At 32.9% G+C, this 21,876-nt stretch overlaps 1 protein-coding gene across 1 annotated transcript in view; it reads right to left on the bottom strand.

The window, feature by feature from the left end:
* Positions 1-21,876, bottom strand: part of LOC126880053 (tissue inhibitor of metalloproteinase) — a 230,098-nt gene that overhangs the window by 19,293 nt on the left and 188,929 nt on the right. Inside the window, exon 3 of the mRNA XM_050643706.1 lies at positions 8,435-8,623. Coding sequence (XP_050499663.1) covers positions 8,435-8,623 — 189 coding nt within the window. The remainder of the gene's footprint in view (positions 1-8,434; positions 8,624-21,876) is intronic.

Below are 21,876 nucleotides of genomic sequence, written 5' to 3'. Positions count from 1 at the left end.
AATGCATGGTTTTCCTTCTACAATAGCTTTTATTATAATGTTATTTCTATGTTCAAAAAGTTGGACGGGTTTAAAATGAATGGTTTTTGAAAAAAATGATCAAATTATAGAGCGCATTTTTAAATTTTCTTAAAAATCTTCCTTTTTCTCCACGTAACTTGAAAATGATAAGAGATACAGTAATGAAAAATATATAGGAAATTTTTATCTGTAAAAGCCCTACATTTTTGTGTGGTATCTTTTTTCGTATCTCTCTATCTTTTTCGAGTTACATGGGGGAAAAAGAAGATTTTAAAGAAAATTTAACAATGCGCCCTATAATTTGATCTTATTTTTTTCAAAAACCATTCATTTTAATCCATCCCAACTTTTTGAACATAGAAATAACACTATAATAAAAGTATTGTAGAAGGAAAACGATGTATTTAAATTTTGATGGATGAAGGGTTAAATATACTTCTCATTTCTTCTTAAAATTCATTAGTCATTAACTTTTTTGCAGAATATCTCGCTTATTTTGCATGTAATCGACAATTAGTATTGGTCATTTTAAAGGTCTTCTCAAACACTACAAAAGTTATTGGCATCATTATACACCTAAAATCGACAGTTTCTCTGTTATTTCAACTTGAATACACCGATTTGAGCATGCAGCAAAAAAACAAACTCTTCTTACCTACCATATCCTTCTTTGTATTTTAACTAGAAAATTTATGAAGGAACGAATCTCTTTGTTTTTTTATAACCTACAGAAATATTTTATATAGTTTTTTGTTAGATGTATAGTTTTTAAGGTATTCGCAAAAATCCGTCCGAAAAGGTGTTATTTTTCAATGAAAATGGCCAATTTTCAACCACGAATAACTCAAAAAGTATTGAGTTTTCAAAAAATAATCATAGAACAGTTTTTGCTTAAAATTAGGTTATCTAGCCTTTTTCGTGGCTATTCTAACCAAAACATTTTTCACCCACAAGAAGGGGTGGGAACCACCCCCAAGATAAAAGCGCACATCGGCATAGGGTAGACTTTGTTTCTTGAGCTATTCACTACTTACTGTGAAAATATCAAGTAAATCGATGTAGTAGGATGGAATTCGGAGCCAAATACCCTCATTGACTGCCCTATTTCTAAAATAGTTTTAATTTATTCTCTCTAATGCTGGGGCCACAGTAACGTTAACGTCTAACGTCCATTATCGTATTAATTAACACACCAAAAATGATGGAATAAACTGCGCGTTAAATTGACTGGCCACCAGTGGCGGCTGGTCTGTAAGTGAAGGGGAAGGTCATATCCGGTGGTTCAAGATTTTTTTGGAAAAACAAGACCTACAAATCCCATTTTAAATAATTTCTTATTCCATCATCTGTATTGGTTTCTTATAACTTATTTTGCAATATGTTTTTTAAATTTAAGCGGATCTTTATTTGACAAGTAAATATGAAATAAGTAAAAGGAACAAGTCTTCATTACTAATTGTCAAATAAATCAGATAAATAGGATGATATAATATGTAATTATAACAGCCAGAATATCAAAAAACTACTTAAACTCAAAACCTAAAATAAATAAAAACTTACATTTTTATGCGGATTTAAAAAGTAAATCGATTCTTCTGGCCTTAGATTTTGCGAAATGATCGATCACTTGCTCGTTGAAATTTGTGATCGTTCGAATACCTACCGCTCAACAACGAAAACGATGCCTACGGTCTACGGTCAATGACTACGATTTAGTACCAACTTGCATATAAGTGCGTATTTTCGTGAACGTTCGGATTCAAAGTGCTGTATTCTCACAGTGAGGTCAAATAAATTTCTTGACCATCGTGAATGTTCGTATTTAGCTGTTTAAGAGTAACATTGCGGTAGTTTCAGTCAAAATAAATTTGGCTATTCGGTACCGTCAAACAGCTCGTATTTCATGTTTATTTATCGGTAATCTTTTGGCGGCATCTTTGTCGCTATATTTTACAACAACAAAATGACTGAAAAGTCAATACAATAAAAGCAAAATTTAACTTTGAACGATACTATTGTATTCCGAACATTTTTAATACAGAAAATTTTCTTTTTTTAGGGAAATAATTACATTATAATCGTTTGATTGTACAATTATTACAGGGAGGTCATTGACCAATTGACCTAAAGGGATAACCGCCACTGCTGGCCACACTTATTTTAGCGCGTAGTCAGCAGAAAACGCGTTTTTTAATCCAACAATTTCAAGATGGAAGTCGAAGCTGCTACGCTGTTATATTTTATGAGTGCTAATTATTATTTTATGAATTTATTATTTTATAAGCGGATCAGGCAAAAACCAAGACTCAAAAGAAGATGGTGGATGATAAAAATGCAGCGTCACCATGAACACCACGATTTTTATGTGATTTTTGTCGGGGATCCCATAAACAAGGTTCTGTTTCAAACACTGTTAAAAATTCAATTATTTTCTCATTACTCTACTCCATTTTCGTAGAATAGTATGTACCTATTTTACAAAACAAATTACTCCACTGCGCTACAAGCTATAACTTGTTGAAACAGTGCAAGTGTAGCCACAAAAACGCGATAAGTAACGGAGTAACTCCGATCTATCGCCTAACGTTTAACGGCAATAATAATGGCATCAACAAATTAGCGCGTTAAGTCATGGCTACACCTAACGCGTTAGTCAAATAACGCGTTAATTAACGGCATTAGACGTTACTGTGGCTCCAGCATAAGCTTCGATTACAAATTATTTTTTATAAAATCGGCATCACCGCGCTAAAAACTCTGATAAGGACTGCATTGCCTATGTTACCTATACGGTAAAGTCAAGTTGGGAAGGACTATAGATTTCACATTTGTTAGTGTTAGACTGTATTTTGTGGTCGAAACAGTCTTACAGGACATAGTTTAATAATGCGAACTTAATAATTATTAGCAATAGTGGGTGGTCCGATAAGTACTTAGTCTTTCCGCCCGAGAGCGCCATATAATCTTGTAGACGGCATATTATGTCAAAGTCAAAATCTCAGCCGAATTATACTTTTAGTTTTGTTTTCACCGCGTGTGGAAGCGGACGTGTCTGAAGATTTAAAAAAAAATTAAAAGAGAGTAGTATTGGTCGATGATTCAATTCTTATTTTAGGAAAGGGATTCGCGTAGTAGAACCAAAAAGCGCTTGGATGCTGTGTATGGTGACCCTTCTCCTTCCATGACGAACGTAGAAAATTGATTTGAGATTCAACGTTGTCGTAGGTAGGTTTTTGATAAGTCGCGCGTGATACTACGAAGGATATCGCGAAAAAAATCCACGATCTCGTATTAACAGACTGCCGACTGTATATGCGCGAGATAGCTGAGATAGTAGGCATATCCAAAGTTACCGTGGGTCATATTTTGCATAAAATTATGATTATGTGAAAGCTGTGGAAACGATGGGTGCCGCATTTGCTCGCTCCGGACAACAAGCGCAACCTTGAGACCACTTCAGAGCAGTGTTTAAGCGCTAACACAGACGACGGGGCGGCGTACGTGGACTGAACCCCCGCTGAGATGTCGAAAGCGACGCATCCCTTACTATACTTTGATGCAGTGACACACCAGGCGCTCTTAAAATTTTCGTTGCATCGACGTTCCCGCGACCCATCCTAGAATCCATATGTCGCCAGTCGGTTTTACGACTTCGACAGCATATCATATATGCGTGTATCGTGGTACAACACAGACGTTTGAGCTGTTTTCTAGCGAATTTTGTTGTGAGTGTTGCCAAATCTTGTTTAATGATTACAGATTAATGAAATTACAGACTCGAACTATATTTTTAATTAAATTTTTTACTCCCATATCAAATTATTTTGTATTTTTAATTTTTTTATCTTATTGCTTAAAGGGCAACTTAATTAGGTATAATTCTATCTGAAAAAAGTAATCTACTAAATAAATTATTTTTCAAACTCAACTAATTTCACAAACAGTCAAACATAATTTTCAAATTTGTAACCATTGACCAGTTTGACTTGACTTGAATTATTTTTTAGAAGGATTGACTTTAATAAAAATAAAATTATTGACTCCATAAAAATAAAGATAATAAACAGTTATCTTACCTTATTTATTATTTTATTTGTTATGCTCTACAGGCCTTGTATTTAAAATTTTACATAATACAGTTTATAATATTAACTTATATATAATTTTATTTGATGTCTATTATGTAAACATTGCTTAACTATGAATGGTTCTCCACTATATCCTATTTTTCGCCTTCTTTTTCCAGAGTATAATTTTCATCGATGCTATATATTCCTGAAACTTTCTTGTAGTCTTTTTCTTGGTCTACCTCGTCTCCTAGTCCCAACTGGTCTTCTTAGCAGTACCATCTTTGGCATTCTTTCCTTATCCATCCTCTCGACATGACCTGCCCACCTGATTCTTTATGACTTTGTGTTTCTTGTTATACTTGGTTCCTTGTAAAGCATCCTTAATTCTTGTAAAATTAAAAAACTTCTCTGGGTCTTTATTATATTAATTTCGTTATATAATGTGTAAAAAATTCCTTATACTTTCGTTACTTTATGATAGGATGTATCCAATATCTGCGTTTCTTTTTTTCTTTAATCTAAGATAAAATAAACTTGCATTTATTACAAAAGACAAATCGTCATAACGTTCAGACATCGTATCGTACAGCAGCCAACATGCGACTAAATTTGGCAACAACGAAATACAAATACTTTAAATCGTAGCATAGCTGCCGCTGTTACACCGCGCCATGTGTTTTAAGCTTCCTCGACGTCGACTAAACGCGCGCCGCCTGGTGTGTCCTTGCTCTTAGCGCCAGACTCCACTTGCGATTTGTAGTTGCGCCATTGTTTTGTCGCGAAAATTGAACACATTGTTTCAAATACAAGTCAATCCACGATTATTTAGTCGCAAATGGATTTACTTGTATTTGAAGCAATGAGTTTAATTTTCGCGACAAAACAATCGCGAGACTACAAATCACAAGTGGAGTCCGGCGCTAAGGCCGTTTAAGCGTAATCCGAAGAAGTTTCTACATTAGATCATAACCGTCAACGAAACATGGATCCACTGGTACACACTAGAGAAGAAGGAACATGAAACAGTTAACGTCGCCCCGCAAACGTACTCGGAAGAAGGCAAACACTGTTCTATCGGCCCGAAAGGTGATGATCGCCGTTTTTTAAGATGCACAACGTATGATTAATGTCGACTTTCTGGAAACGTACAAAACGATCACACGGTTTTAGTATGCTGAATTATGGGCCGATTCGACGCCGAATTGCAGAAAAAACAGTCCCAATTGGCGAAGAAAAAATGATTTTTCACCATGACAACGCACCGACTCACACCTACGCCATCGGCATGGCCAAATTTGTCGAATTGGGCTACGAACTGCTGTCCCATCCACTGTATTCTCCAGACTTGGCCCTGTCCGCCTTTTTTTTTTGTTTTCAAACTTCAAAAAGTCACTCGCCGGGCAGAAATTTAACTCGAATGATGAGTTTATCGCCTCCGCTAAAGAGGTTGGAGCATCGATGAGTAAAGTGTGTACAGCTAAAAGAAGACTATGTTTAGAAATAAATCACCAATTTTCCGAAAATGTTATTTTTTTCTGTTGTAACTACTGCTAACTACTTATCGTACCACCCTAGTAAAAACATTTTTTTATTAAACACAAGATGTATGTATCAACAAGTCTTCCTCTTCTTGTTCTTCTTATATCAGGCCTTCTGTTCATTAGTGATCTTAAAGCTGTAGTCCTAATATTCTTCTTCTTCTTCTTCTCGTAGCACTACAAACCAACGTGGGTCCATTCTTTTTAAATTTAACCATAAGTTATCTGTTCGGCATTCTCTGACCATTCGGATTCGGAATTGGTTAGTATTTGGGGCGTGATAGGGTCCTGATTGTCGCTCCCAGATATTTAAAACTCCCCATTTGTCAAAGTTATATGGATTTATTGTTACATTTTGCCCTATTCTATTTCGTCTCCTTTGTTTATTTATGGTAGGGGAGCAGGGACATCATTTGACAGAGTCAGGGGGGCATTTGCCCCCCCTCCCCGACCTGAAAATGACTGAAATTTTCAAAAAATACATCAATTTTATTACTATAGTATTGTATAATGTATTGTGTGTATAATGTATTGCCCCCCCCCCAATTAAAATTTCAAATGACGACCCTGTGGGGGAGCCCAAGCGGGGATTTTTGCAGGTACTCGAACGCATCAGAAAATCACACGAAGAGAAACCTTATACCGTCTAAATGTACCCCTACCATATATTGGCTCTTAACAGGGGAGTTCGTTAAGGGGGTCCGAAGAAAAAATCTACCCTTAGAAAAACTCGCAATAGGCAGATTAAGATAAGGTAATTTAAGTACATGCAGAACAGTGTATATTTAAAAAATCTGAGCGGTCACAAAATTTAAAAAAAAGCGAATATTTTTCGAAATGAATGTCAGATCGAAAAATTAAAAAATACGTGTTGAATATTTTTCAAAAATCTATCGAATGATACCAAACACGCCCCCCACTGTGAGGAGTGAGGGACAAATTAAAACTTTTAAATAGGAATCCCTCGATATTTTGGGAAATGAACATCAGATCGTGAAAGTGAAAAATACACATATTCAATATCTTTGAAAAATCTATCGAATGACAACAAACACGACCTCCCACGAAGGTTACTTCAAAATCGTAAATAGGAGCCCCCATTTTTTATTGCAGATTTGGATTCCTTACGTAAAAATAACTAAATTTTTTTCGAGACCTTTTTTAGAATTATGGATAGATGGCGCTATAATTGGAAAAATCGAAAGTCCCCACTAAAATGGAAAACTTAAGTATTTTTGTTTTAGGACCCGATCTTCACAACCCAATACGTCCCAATAACTCTCGAGTAACTGCATCCTTGCAGTAAATTTAGCATACTTGCCTCCCTTACTATTAGGCATATTTTGTTTTCCTTTCATTGACAAACCGATTATTTTTTGCCTCTAAATCTAATTGGTTGAAAGTTTTCTTTATATTGGTGACGGTGTTTTCCACAATGTCAATGTCATCCGCGTATGCTATTAGTAATTTTGGTACATTTACTGTCAGCAGTTAATTTGATCAGGATTATATTAAAAGGGGGAGTTGACAGCGCGTCTCCTTGTTGTTTCAGCCCCCTGTTTATTTTCCTATTTTCCTTGTTTAAATTACTTTAGTTGTCATAACTATACAGGGTTATTCACTATATTTTGACCCCCCTGTAAACTGCTTTATTTACAGAATTAGAAAAAAATGTAAAATACAAAAGTTTTTCGATTTTTAAATTATGATTTTTTGACATAATATGTATCGTACTAGTGACGTCATCCATTTAAGCGTGATGACGTAATCGACTATTTTTTTAAATGGAAATAGGGGTCGAGTGCTAGCTCATTTGAAAGGTTATTTAATTCCCTATTCAGTAATATAAAAATTAACATGATTCATTATACTAGGTGTCAAAAAAAAATGTAATTAAATTAATTGACACAAAAAGAAAAATGTATGTAATTTATTGAATTTAAAATACATTTTACTGCTGTTAGAAAACAGAAATAAAAGTTTATTGCACAAATAATTTTTTTTTGCTTAAATTCAATGTTCAAACTGCCAAGAGGCAGATGGGTGGCAGCTTGAACATTGAATTTAAGTGAAAAGTAATGTTTATTTGTTCAATAAACATTTATTTCTGTTTTCTGACAGCAGTAGAATGTTATTTGAATTAAATAAATTACATACATTCTTCTTTTTGTGTCAATTAATATAATTAAAAATTTTTTTTTGGACACCCTGTATAATTAATCATGTTAATGTTTATATTACTGAATAGGGAATTGAATAACCTTTCAAATGAGCTAGCACTCGACCCCTATTCCCATTTAAAAAATTTGTCGATTACGTCATCACGCCCAAATGGATGACGTCACTAGTACGATATATAAGTATGTCAAAAAATCATAATTTAAAAATCGAATAACTTTTGTATTTTACATTTTTTTCTAATTCTGTAAATAAAGCAGTTTACAGGGGGGGTCAAAATATAGTGAATAACCCTGTATATAGGTGATAATAGTTTTTCATTCTTCTTCTTCTTCATGTGCCATTTCCTCCAAGAAATTCGGCAATCATCATGGCAATTCGCACATTCGATACCGCTGCTCCAAAAAATCAGCAGAAGTGCAGTTAAACCAAGCCCTCAAATTGTTTAACAAGGAGATGCGTCTTCTTCCGCGACTCCTAACCTGTAATATTCCTGCTATTAAAATGCATTAAAATGGTAAAATACGCATCAAAAGGTATTCGCTTATCGTTTTTTTTTTGTTATACTTTTCTCCAGCTATATCTCCTCCAATATTTAGTTAGATAATAAAAAAGAAATAACCTTACCTGATATTACATAAAGTTTGCCAACTTCAAGATCAACACCGCACATCGCACCATACTTAGGTGTTAACAGTCTGCCGGATTTCAGCGCCAGTACTCCTTTATCTGAGACTTTGTACTCCTTTCTAACACGAACTTTATAGACTTTGGTGTCTCCCAGTATTCGTTCCCTTTTCACTCTAGCCAGAATCACTGAAACAGAAAACCGTCTTTAGATAAACAAGACGCTGCAGTTTGTGGGTTTGTGTTTTCTGGTAGCAAATGTAACAATTTCTTTGAGGAGTTTGCAAAACAACTCTCCAAACAGCCCAGTAAATGAACGTGAACGTGAATTGCATGAAAATTTGGATCTAGGTTTCACTTACACTCCTCTTCAAAGTTGCAGTTTATTTTTTGTAGTTGATTTAATTAAATATTTAAGAGCGTAGGCGCAAAATTTCGTCTTCAATTCATTTTAAATGCATTCATTTTCTTTCCAATCCTGAGAAAACTAATAAGAATTTTTGAAAAATTGAAACGAAGAATGATATAATAAATCTAATAACATAGAGATTAAGAGAAGACCGGGAGTGAACTGAGATATAATAGACTACATAGAACAGAAGAGATTAACCTGGTACGGACATTTCAGAAGAGCAGACCAAAATCGTTGGATAAATAGAATAACAGAGTGGAGTCGATAGAAAGAAGGAAGAGAGGCAGACCCAGAAGATCTTTCAGAGATGAAGTGGACGAATCAATAGAAAGAAGAAATCTACAGGAAGGGGACTGACAAAACAGAAAGAACTGGAGAGAAAGGTTGAATGAAGGAACACAGTGGAAACCGTGGAAATCATTTATAACAAGTCTTTAATTGAATCACGAGTAATGGGACTATATATTCAATAATTTTTATTAACAACTTTCTTTTTCCGCTAGTAAACGATAAAAATGAATATTAAAAACATAGAAACATAATGAAACATAATGAACAGATGGAGAGAATATTTCCAAGAGATGCTACAAACTCACTGCTATCATGAAGAAAACAATGTAGCGAACCAAAGAATAGAAGTAGACAATGTAGACCCTATAACCATAAATGAACTGCAAGAAGGTATTGCAGAAATGAAAAACGGAAAAGCACCAGGCTATGACAGAATAACAAGTGAAATGATAAAAAAAATGGGACAAAATGCAACAGAGCTATTATTAAAAATATTTAATGCAGTTTGGAAAGAAGAACATATACCGATGGACTGGCAGAAAGCACAGATAGTGCCAATATATAAAAAGGGCGATAGAACAGATTGCAACAATTACAGAGGAATAACACTGTTAAGCACTGCCATGAAAATATACGGAAAAATACTGAACAAAAGAATAATCGGAAAAATTGACAGCACACTCGAAGAATCACAAAGCGGCTTCAGAAAAGGCAGAAGCACCCAGGATCATATATTTACAATCAAGCAAATAATATAAAAATATCAGAAACAAGAGAAAAAAATGTATATGGCTTACACAGATCTTGAAAAGGCTTTTGACACAGTACCAAGGAACAATTATGGGAAATATTAGAGAAGAGAGGTATAAGTAACAAAATGAGAAGGATAATTAAGAACATTTACAACAACAATGTGAATTATATCATCAGCCAAAACAGAACATCAAAACCATTTACTACGAACGACAGACTGAGACAAGGACGAGGATTAAGTCCAACACTGTTTATAACTTACATGGATGAGATAATTAAAGAATGTAAAGTAAAAGTGAAAAAAATGCATGTGGGTTATAGAAATTTAAGAAGAGTAGACATTTCAGAAGGAGCACTCGCCGATGACGTCGTCATATTGGCCGAAAATGAGAAACAACTACAAAGAAATATAGAAATATGGAATGAAACACTAAAAAATATGGAATGACAATTAATAAAAATAAAACAAAAGTCATGGCCATGGGGGAAAAGAAAGAAGAAGAAAAGATAAACATAAAAATAGAAGAAGTATATATAGAGCAAGCACGAACATTCCAATACTTAGGAGTAGAATTAGAAGACAACGGAAGACAGGAAACAGAAATTAATAATAGAATTCAAAAAACAATGAACCTGTACCATGCAATGAGCAATAAATTCATAAATAAAAAAGAAATAACACGAAAAACAAAAATTAAGTCAATATATAGACCTGTATTAACCTTTGGTTGCGAGTCATGGGTACTAACAGAACGACAAAAGAGTAAAATACAGGCAGTAGAAATGAAATACCTTAGACGAGTTCGAGGAGTTACCAAAAGAGATTGACTACGGAACACTCAAATAAGAGAAGATTTGGAAATCGAGTTAACGTTAGAATTTATAGAGAAAAGGCAACTCAGTTGGTGGGGTCATCTTCAGAGAATGGATCAGACAAAACCGGTGAAAGAAATTTGGCAGGCAAAAACGCAAAGAAGAAAGAAGAAAGGTAGACCACGACAAACCTGGGATAGAACACTAGGCAACATAATCGAGAAAAGGGGAAAAACGTGGATAGAAGCAAGGAGGCTGGCTAGAAAAAAGAAGGAATGGGTCAAATTTGTACATAATATAAATATATAGCAGTTATTAGTTAAATTTAAGACTAAGTTGTTTTTGTATTGTATTATAATGTAACATAATGTAATGTATTGTCGCCTTACACCACAGTGGTAAAAAGGTTTTTTAAAATATATATATATATATATATATATATATATATATATATATATATATATATATATATATATATATATGTATATAAAAACATAGGTATATAAAGGGCTGAAAGTGTGTCAATTATTGAAAGTCGAACTCGTAATTTCTCACTAAAAATATAAATATGAAATGCAAATAGCGAAAAATATAATATGTATAACCTAGGTGGATGTATGCAGTCTTCGATTACCAGAGGGAAATTGACTGTTCACAAGAAGTTACCACGGTTTATCCTCGAGACTCCATTGTTCCCGAGGGTAATTAGTATTCTCCTAGGACTGGTGTTGCTTCCAGGTCAGCCAGCCAACGCGTAGTCTCGTTAGAGTTAGGTGATGCGATCAGAAAGCTAATTGTGATCAGAAAACAACGTAAAGACTACAGTAGAGTATATAATAAAACCAAAGCAGAATAAAACATATGCTCCCATCAATTAATTAATTAAAAACATCATTAATCTACCAAAATGGGCCGGGGGTGAGTTTGTACTTCTATGTCCCCTCGGTACCTTGACGTTTTTTATGTTTTTTGGTACGTAGATTCGATTTTTCGAGGATATCAGACTGAAGACACGTCAGATAATTTGTTATTGAGAGTGTAGGCGCAAAATTTCGGGCCAATGCTTTTTAAATGCATTCAGTTTTTTCCAATTCTGAGAAAACTAATAAGTACTTCTGAAAAATTTAAACACATACCTAATGAAAGATTACTTTATTACCGAGGGCCGGAAGTCACTGAAAACTTCTATATGTTGGTTTTAATAAGCTACAGGGATGAAAAAAGGCAATAGAAAATTTAGTAGTTTTTTAGAAAAAAAAAATAATTCAAAAATCAATAATTAAGGCATTTTTCAACGAAAAATTACAAATAACTCGAAAAGGAAGCATTTTTAGAAAAATTACCAACAGAGAAAACGTGAAAGAAAGGAAGATTACATTATTCCCAGGCCCGAAAGTCCCTGAAAACCTCTATAATGTTTATTTTAATACGTTACAGGGGTGAAAAAAAAATAATATGTGTGTACTTTGTACGCACGTAAGAAGTTATACTTCTATTATATGATTTCAAGGAAATTAATATACTTTAAACAGCTTATTTATATTTTATTTAAATATTAAACTAATTTTAATACTTATTACTTCTCAAAAAATTTTATTAAAACAGTGCGAAAAATAAAATAATAATAAAACACACACAAACAAACACATTGAAAAATGCCACAAATGCTTTCTGAAAAATATAGGAAAAAATTTGAACTAAATACGTATTTTCTGAAAAAAATTATATAATAAATAAACTTACAATCATAAAATGTATAAAAAAAATAAAAAAATAAAAGTTTTCATTGGGGTTCGAACCCGCTTATCAGCGCAGTTAGTATTGAAATTCATTCACCTTAAACTTTTACCCACGGAGACCATGTGTCATCATGTGCGAAGATCAACTAACTAAACGGATTAAACTTTTGACGGTTCTGAATTTAACCAAATTATTTTGATTTTGAATTGAAATTATTTAGAATTGAATGAAATTGAAAGAAAATACAACAAAACATGAGTAAGAAAACAATATATTAGGTGAATATTGATAGAAATTTTGATGGTAATCAAATTTTGTAAATCAAAGCATTACATACTATTTTGGTAGGTTTTTTTTTAAATTTTCCCAATAGGTAGGTACCTATGAAATTTTTTATTAGGATACTGAAACATTTACAATTATTACGTGCCTGTCGCTTTTAAAAACTATTTAAAAAGTCACTACACTATTACTCGACTCTCTGATTCTTTAGTTTTGTATGAGATCGTCCCGTTTGATTGATGTTATCCACAGATCTCTACGTATTCGAGATAATCGGTGTTTATCAGTAATTTTGTGATTGAAAACCGCAGTCACAGAATAAAACTCCACTTCTCCGTTTGATGGGCTTCCACACCTGGCATCTTTTCTATGTTATTAAGTCCAAAAATTTATACGAAAACTATTCAAAAAGGCAGTATAACTATTAACTAACTTTTGTCTGTTGTTTCTCTTCTCACAAATTTTATAACACAACAGCCATAACCACAAAAATAGACCACATCAAACCACAGCTGTGCTACATCCGCCATATTGGATAATTTTTGACATGTCATTTGAATACCCAATCAGAGCAAAGGTATAACGCGCGTGCGTGCAGTATTAAGGATTTTGATGTAAAATTCACTCCCATCGCGCCTAAAGAAGTATCACTTCAAAAAGAAAAAATTGAGTGTTATTTTTAATTTCATATATCTCATACAAGAAATTTTTGTTATACATTATTACCGAGGGACTTTCGGCACTCGGTAATAATGTAATATTTTACTTTGCGTTTAAATTTTTTTTAAATATTTATTAGTTTTTTCAAGACTCGAAAAAAATGAATTTAGAAAGGCTTGGCCCAAAATTGCGCATACGCTCGTAATAATTTAATTGTTTAAAAACGATTGTATCTCATAAACAATTACAGATATTTAATTCTACTATAACGACAATTATTGTCCTTTTTGAAAAAATTAACGAAATGGCGTTTGGTAAACTTTGATCTGTTTATTAGAACCGGAGTTAGGAAATTTCGTGAAAAAAAATTGCAAAATGGGCATTACATGGGACTTTTCCACGGATATCTCAGCTTTCGTACATGCGATTAACTTTCAAAGCTCTGGTAAATGTTTTTTCTTTCAGGTAAATGTTTCAGCTTTAAAAAAACTTTACAAAATTACTTTATCTTTATTAATAAAAAAATTGTAACAATTTAACAATACAAATTTCACTAACAAGTCCCGAATTAATTTGTTTTTAAGAGAAGCATAGCTTAAACAAAATTAAGCTATGAACGTTGAAAATCTGGCTAACGAACATTTTAAGTGTTGGTAAATTTTTATGTTAATTTTTTGCAGAGATATTGAAAATTTATTCACGTGCGCGGTTTACGCGCGTCCATATTCGCTGCGAATTCCATGTCTTGACTAAAAATTAAGATAGAAACATTTACTAAAGCTTAAAATGTTCGTTTTAAATTGTTATATAATTTCCATTAGCCAGATTTTTTAAAGTTTATAGCTTAATTTTGTCTAAATCTCATATAAACAAATTACTTCGCAACTTTTAGTGATTTTTTTAATTGTTAAGATATATTTTTAATACAGATTAAGTAATTTTGCAAAGTTTCTTAAAACTGAAACAATTACCTTTAAAGTGAGGGAGTTTTGAAAGTTAATGGCACTTATGAAAGATTTATACTTGAAAAAGCTTCATCGAGTGCCTATTTTGCAATTGTTTTTTAAGAAATTTGTTATAACTAGTGTTCTAACAATCGAATTAAAGTTTACCAAACGCCATTTTTTTCATTTTTTTAAAAGGAACAATTTTCATTTTGGTAAAATTATATAGCTCTTATAGTTTGTAACATACATTCATTTAAACAAATTAAATTGTTAATAACAAATTATCTGACGGATTTTTAACCTGGTAGCCTTAAGAGGATGGGTAACTAGTTTCTGCTCCAATGCTATTTAAATGGGATTCATTTTTTTCGAATCCTGAGAAAACTAATAAGTATTTTTGAAAAATTTAAACGCAGAATGAAAGATTACGTTATTAGCGAGGGCCGAAAGTCACTGAGCACTTCTGTAATGTTTATTTTAATATGTTATAGGGGAGAAAATTTAGTGTGATATTTAATTTTAAATATCTCATTCAAAATAAAAATTTTATTTTTTTCTAAGGGACTTTCGGCCATCGATAATAATTTAGTCTTTCATTCTGCGTTTAAATTTTTCAAAAATATTTATTGGTTTTTTCAGGATTCGAAAAAAATTAACATAATGTCCGTGGTAATATTTTCCAAATCTATCTTTGTCATACAACGCACTCAGTCTAATAGAATATTGTAAGCATATTGTCAGTTAGAGAGTGACAATCTTAAAACATGGCATCGCGAATATTTTGAGTTGTTGATTAAATAATATTAGTAGTGTATTTGATAAATAATTGATTTAAGACATGAACTTAATAAAAAGTTATTTATTGTTTATTATTTATGGAAGATCCAAGCAGAGAATACACTAGGATATATTCAGTGATCCAAGTATTTTGTTTTTAAAGATGTTCAAAATATATAATTAAAAAATCACTTTATCACTTTTCCTCTTTTCTCGATTGATTATTAGTTTTTGTTGTACAGTAGATAAATTATTACAATCACTGAATACATAGTTAGTGAAAAAATTATCAGTAGTAATTGCACAAGAGCTCTAAAATACTATATTAATTTCAGAGATCGAGTGCAATTTGTTGCGATTATTTCATGAATAAAACTGTTCAAAACCAAAATTTTATTGTAATTTATTTATGTAAGTACAAATTAATACTGTGAAACACACAGTTGATATAAAATATTTTACGGTTGAAAGTCATCACTTTTATAACTTTTAAAACATTAATTGTCATTAATGTCACTGAATGTATTTTTTCGTAGCAACGAAGGGCATCTGACGTAATATGCTTGACAACGGGATATTATCAAAAATTATCACCTTAATTTTCATTTCTGTAGCTTTCTATTGGTCAGAATCTCCTATGAATTAAATAATCATATTAATTAACTGAATTATTATTTAAGGCAATTAATTATACAAGTAACAGTTATCCAAGAATATTCACAAGCCATCTTTAGAGTTAATGACGACATTGTCAAGTAAAGTTTACATATCCATAGCAGTGAGAATTTTACTACACGTAATTTGCCGTGTAAAGACAGAAAACGTAGGGATAGCCGTAAAATATTTGGGAAATGTGTACCGATGGCCAAAAATCGAATCCATGCATAGGGGTCGCCAACTTCTTGAAAATTTCAAGATCTTGTCTTGATTCCAAGACAAGATCAAGACAAGAAGTAATTTTAGATTTCAAGACAAGACAAGAAATTTTATGCCAATACCAAAATTTCTTGTCAAGAAATCAAGAAATCTTGAAATATCTTGACTAGATAATAATGAAAATTCTAAAACGTATTTATTTGTGAAAAATATAATATATTTGAAAATAAAATAACGTATTTTAATGTATATTAAACACTTTTTTTGTTAAAACGATTTACAAAAATGCAAATCATGTAAATGTAACATAAATTTTTTAATCGGACTTGATAAGCCATGAATTAAGGCAGATAATACTTCTTATGGACTCAACGTCTAGCCGATTTCTTGACTTTTGAAAAAAGAGCTGCTCTTGAAACTAGCCTTTCCGCAGGTAATACAGATGTTGCTGGCGTTCCGAGAAAATCATTGGCCATTTTCGATAATGACAGGTAGACATTTTCGTGTCTTCTCTACCAATCAAGTATATTCTGAGCATATTCTGACCTAGGCTCATTAAGTATTTTTCGGCTCTGATATTGGATTCTGTAGGTCATTCTGGGATTTATTAGGCCATGTTAGCACGCAACGCAATAAAAAGGTCGACGGGGAATCATCGGGCCAGGTAATCAAGAAATTTCAAGATCTTGAAATTTCTTGAGTCAAGACAAGATAAAGATGTCAAGAAAACGTCAAGACAAGATTTTTTTAATTTCTTGATTTTTTCTCAAGACAAGACAAGAAATTGTTATCAAGACAAGAATTCTTGTCTTCTCGACCCCTATCCATGCATTAAAAAACATAAAAAACGTCAAGGTACCGAGATGACAAAAGTGTAGTTTAGGAGCCAGTGGGCTCTGGAACATGATAACATGGAAATATTCCATGTTTCTTTATTCATTATACTGACAAATTATTTATGCCAATGCCAATGTCAGACAAAAAATACTATTTTAAACGATTTTAGACAAAAATATTTACATTTTTTATCTTTTCAATAAGTATAAAAATAATATATAAGAGTGAATTTTACTGCCTTGAATATCTATCGATTCCCATAAAAAATGATTAAACTCATGTTTTTTTATGTGGGCAAATATATTTGTCATTTTTTATTTGCTACGTCCCACTTTTCAGTTACACTGATAAAATTCTTTGAAATGTTCCATATACAAAGCTTATATTATTATGATTCAACTCAGTTTTTATTGCGTCCATAAACCCTCACACCGTAAACTTCATTCGAGGCACCTACACTTATTGCCAAAACATATTTCGGGTGTATATGCAATTCTTTTTTTTTAAGTTAGTACCAGTCGTTTTTAGAAAATGACAATATCTTTTTTGGTGAATAACACGGATCATATTATTATCATATGATTATAAATCAGAATAAATTATTCCTACTAGAATGTTTGTCAGAAAAATTTCGGCTTTTGGTGGTACCTATTTTGTCAAATTTTTAAATAAAAATGTTTGTTTATCTGCAAGCTTATTTATAAAATGAGCTCGTTATATATAGAAGGCATAATTTAAGTTAAAAATTTTACTTCTGTAATATTTCATTCGTTTATATTTGCATTTAGTTTATAGAAGTTTTAGAGCGTTATAGTTTATAACGTTCTACGCCGTCTTCTGATTTCCAGTCTCCATTTACCTCGGTGGTTCCAAAGGTTTTCTTCAACTCCCCTCTCCCTCTTAATAAGTCTTTATCGATTCCTTCTGTCCAACTTAATCTCGGTATACCTTGCTTTCTTCTTCCATGTGGTGTCCAGTTCAATACTGTGTTTGGTATTCTGTTTTCGTTCATTCTTTGGACGTGTCCATACCATCTTAGTTGATTTACTCTGATGTCCTCTGTTATATTGTGTTTACAGTGCCGGATTAAGAATCCTGAGGCCCCTAGGCAACCCAAGCTATGAGGCCCCTTAAGAAACCCAGGTTTCTTCGTTTTTAATAATTTTTATTTTTGAAAGTGTGTCCGTTCGCCTGTTGCGAAATAACCCAAAATGACTGTGAAGCAGGAATAAATTGTTTTCCCTGCAAGTTTGAAGCTGGGCTATAAAATATTTGAACTGTTTTAGTTCATTTTTAAGTTCAGATTCAATATCATCAGGATAGTTTTCATGTAGTTTTGAAGCACACTCTTTTATTTGAGTATCACTCAATTTTGGAAAAACACAAAAGACCAAATTCTGAGTTCATTGACCCGTACACTGTCAACCGACGACTTAGCTCAGTAATTAGAGTATAGTAGAGAATATTCAGAGTATTGTAGGTCGCAAGGAGGTCCTCTGCTCGTAATAAGCAGAATTATCTTTTTGGAATTTTAAGAACTCCAAAAGTGAATTTAGAAGCTAAACTGCAGTTTGAAGTTCAATCTCTTCTCTCTGCAATGATTTACTGACAGCGTTGATGCGTTCTAAAATTGTTACCCAAAACTCATTCATTATGAATGTTTCTTTTTTTGACATTTCTTTCAACAAATACTTAGCATAAACTTGAGTGTCTTCAGCAAGAGTATGAAGAGCAGATTTGAAAGCGTTTTAACCTTTATACAAAGGTCTTATGGCATGTGCTGCTTGTTCTTATAAGGACTAGATCGTGGCGAATGAGATCGCTTAGTGGAGTCACAGTATAAAGAGGGACAGTAGAACCACTCTCCGAAAAATTGGAAGTAAAATCTGTAGTCGCGCATGGCGACCGCGCAATGTTTGCAGTCGCTTTTGCCCCACTCTCGCATTGCTGGTCGCATAGAAACGTACGGGTTTTAACAGGGAAAACCCGCATCCACCACTGGTGAATTATCAATTGCGTACTGCCGGTATTAGTTCTTGAGATCAAAGTGCCGACAGAGAAGTGGATTTACGGTCCCTCTTTATACTGTGGTGGAGTTTCATTTAAGCATTTGATCATAACTTCCCAACGGTGTCTCGAGGATGAAAAAAGTTGTACACAGACTGAACAAACGCAAAATACGATATTCTATTTGAGGGAAAATACGTCAGCCAATCTCTTTTAATTTTTGTTCCACTGATTTGTTTTCGAAAAACCATAGATTGTATAAAAAGCTTGTAATGCCTTCAAAATTTATTTTTGACGCTGAAACCCTTCCATCAAGGTTTTTACATTCTGAAGACCTTTCTCAATCCAAAATGTCCTTACTTCTTTAGTTACTGTATTCCGTAATCCTATGCCGTTTTCCGAATTTAGGACCCAATTTATCTTTAACTTCAATTTTTAACTTAGTTTCGGTTTCTGGTTCTTTAAATTCTTGAACTGGAATAGAACTGTCGTTACTTGTTTTTTCACCTTCTTCAGTTAGGGAAGCTATGTTTCCCTCAGTTATTTATATTCCATCACGTGCATTTTCATTGGTTGCTGCTTCACTAGCTATGGATTTCCGTGTGAAACTGAGTTTAAATAAGTTTTGTTTCTATTTTGGATTTTGATTAAGAATCTTTTCTTTCTCCTGATTTTTCTTGTGTTTTTTCGCTCACTTTCGATTCTTGTTTCCATCTGTAGTACTGGTCCTTCTACCAAAGGGCATTCATTAGCAATGTATTCCCACAGCATAAACTTTATATGTGAACAAAAGTATGCATTGTAATGTAGCTTTATACGTCCACCATAAATTTTATGGTATTGCGCGATATTTGAATCTTTCAACTTTTTTTCGTTTTGGTCCTGGTCCCCGCGAGGCCCCCTTTGGAGCCGAGGCCCCTAGGCAACTGCCTACTTTGCCTAATTGTTAATCCGGCCCTGTGTGTTTAACACCCATAATTTGTCGTATTCTTTCGTTTATAACTGTGTCTAATCTTAATTTTCCAGCCGCTCTTCTTCAGAAGTCCATTTCTGTTGCTTCTAATTCTTTTAAGATTTTTCCTTTCAGTGGCCATACCTCACTTACCGTATGTAACGATGCTTTTTATAAGGCTGTTATAGATTTTGTGTTTGTTTTCTTTGGATGTTGTTTTGTCCCTCGTACACTGTTTAATTGTTTAATGGCTTGTCTTCCCTGGATATTTGCATGCCTAAATATATTTTTATTTTTTCTTCTTCTTCAGATGCAAATCCATTAATGGACCTTAGCGATCACATTTTCCATTAACTTGTAATTGTATTTTTTACAGTGATTTATTTCTCGCTGTATTTTGTCCAAGATTAGATGTTGTTGAATTCCCCCAATACACACGTATTCAGTTTTCTTGATATTTACTTCTAGCACATACATAGTTCGTATTCTTCGATAAGTTTACGGGTCGATATTCTTTGTCTCAAATTCTGCAAGCATGTTTCTGGCCTAACGTAAACAGGTGATTTTAGATAACCCCAAGAAAAAAAATCTAACGGGTTGAGGTCCGGAGAACGAGCGGGTCACTCTATGAATCCTCTACGTCTAATCCCTAACCCGTCGATCATAGTGGGAAGGCGCTCCATCTTGTTGAAACCAAAAATTTTGTGGTAACTGGCCATTCTGTTGAAGTGCAGGAATAGTTTGGTTATTTAGTAAATTTAAATACTTGTTACCATTTAAATTTCCGTCTATGAAAAATGGGCCTATTAGTCTATTTTAAACAATTCCTATCCAAACATTCAACTTTTGTGGATGCTGGGTATGTGCTTCAATAATCCAATGAGGATTCTCATTTGATTAGTACCTACAATTAACTGTAACATTTAAACAAAAAGTTGCCTCATCGGAAAACACTACATTATGTATTTGCAAAATGTTCGTCATCGTTACAAATATCCATCATTCGTTCGCAAAACTCCAGCCGTTGGTCAAAATCATCATCTGACAATTCTTGGACCAGTTGTACCTTATACGGATGATTTTTTTTTCATTTTCAATATTTTCCTTACAGAACGTTGACTTATTCCATGGTTTAGTACCAAATTTGTTGTGGAAGTTTGAGGTGATTCCTCCAAATCAATTTCAATATTTTGTTTAATAACTTCATTTGTTGCAGTCCGTGGTCTTCCAGTTTTTGACTTTTTGACCATCCCAGTTACATTAAAAGGTTGCAATGTTTTACAAACCGTTGATCGTGATATAGGATTTCTTTCAGGATGCAAATCATTAAAAATATTATACACCTCCTCATGAGTTCTAACACGACCACCATAACCGATTATTATCATTAATATTTCAATACGATCTTTTTCACTAAAATGAAACATTTTTAATACAACTTATTTCTGTCAATTAGTTCAGTAACAGTTCTTCTATACTAAATTCAAATAAGTCATGCAGTGCATGTAAACAACAATTTTAGACTATAGTATAGAATAGAGTGTACTCGTTTTTTCCGACTACGTTGTCTAAATACAAAAAATTATCTACAGACACTTTTTAACAAATTTTTTCTTCCAAATTTGGTATGCTTGAATTAAAAATATCAAGTTCTTTTAAAAGCTGCAAAAATATACAGGGTGTCCCATTTAAAGTAAATAAGTTTAGAATATTTCCGGTGAAACCAGAAGTGGAGTATTACCAAAAATATTGCATCAGATGCCCTTTGCGTCACTGTACTTGCATCCAAAGTTTCATAAATATTTTTCTTTTCGTTTCAAAGATATTTGCTTGATTCCATACTTTATTCCAAGCCAGCATACTTCATTACCCCTGTATATTGTGCTATTTTACATTAAACCTGTAAACTTTAAATTAAGTAATGCACAAAATATTTTTAGTATTTTAATGTAATACATAAATCTCTCAACAGCTAACAAACCATAAAACAGAAAATAATCTATAAATATCAGAGACCTAAAAACGATAATCGCTGCGTTATTTGAAATCCACAACATAAATAAACTTACTAAATGCACTATTATGCACAACACAA

This window comes from Diabrotica virgifera, chromosome 2 (assembly GCF_917563875.1).
Source record: "Diabrotica virgifera virgifera chromosome 2, PGI_DIABVI_V3a".
Classification (NCBI taxonomy): domain Eukaryota; kingdom Metazoa; phylum Arthropoda; class Insecta; order Coleoptera; family Chrysomelidae; genus Diabrotica; species Diabrotica virgifera.
This window is presented reverse-complemented; position numbering and strand designations above follow the sequence as displayed.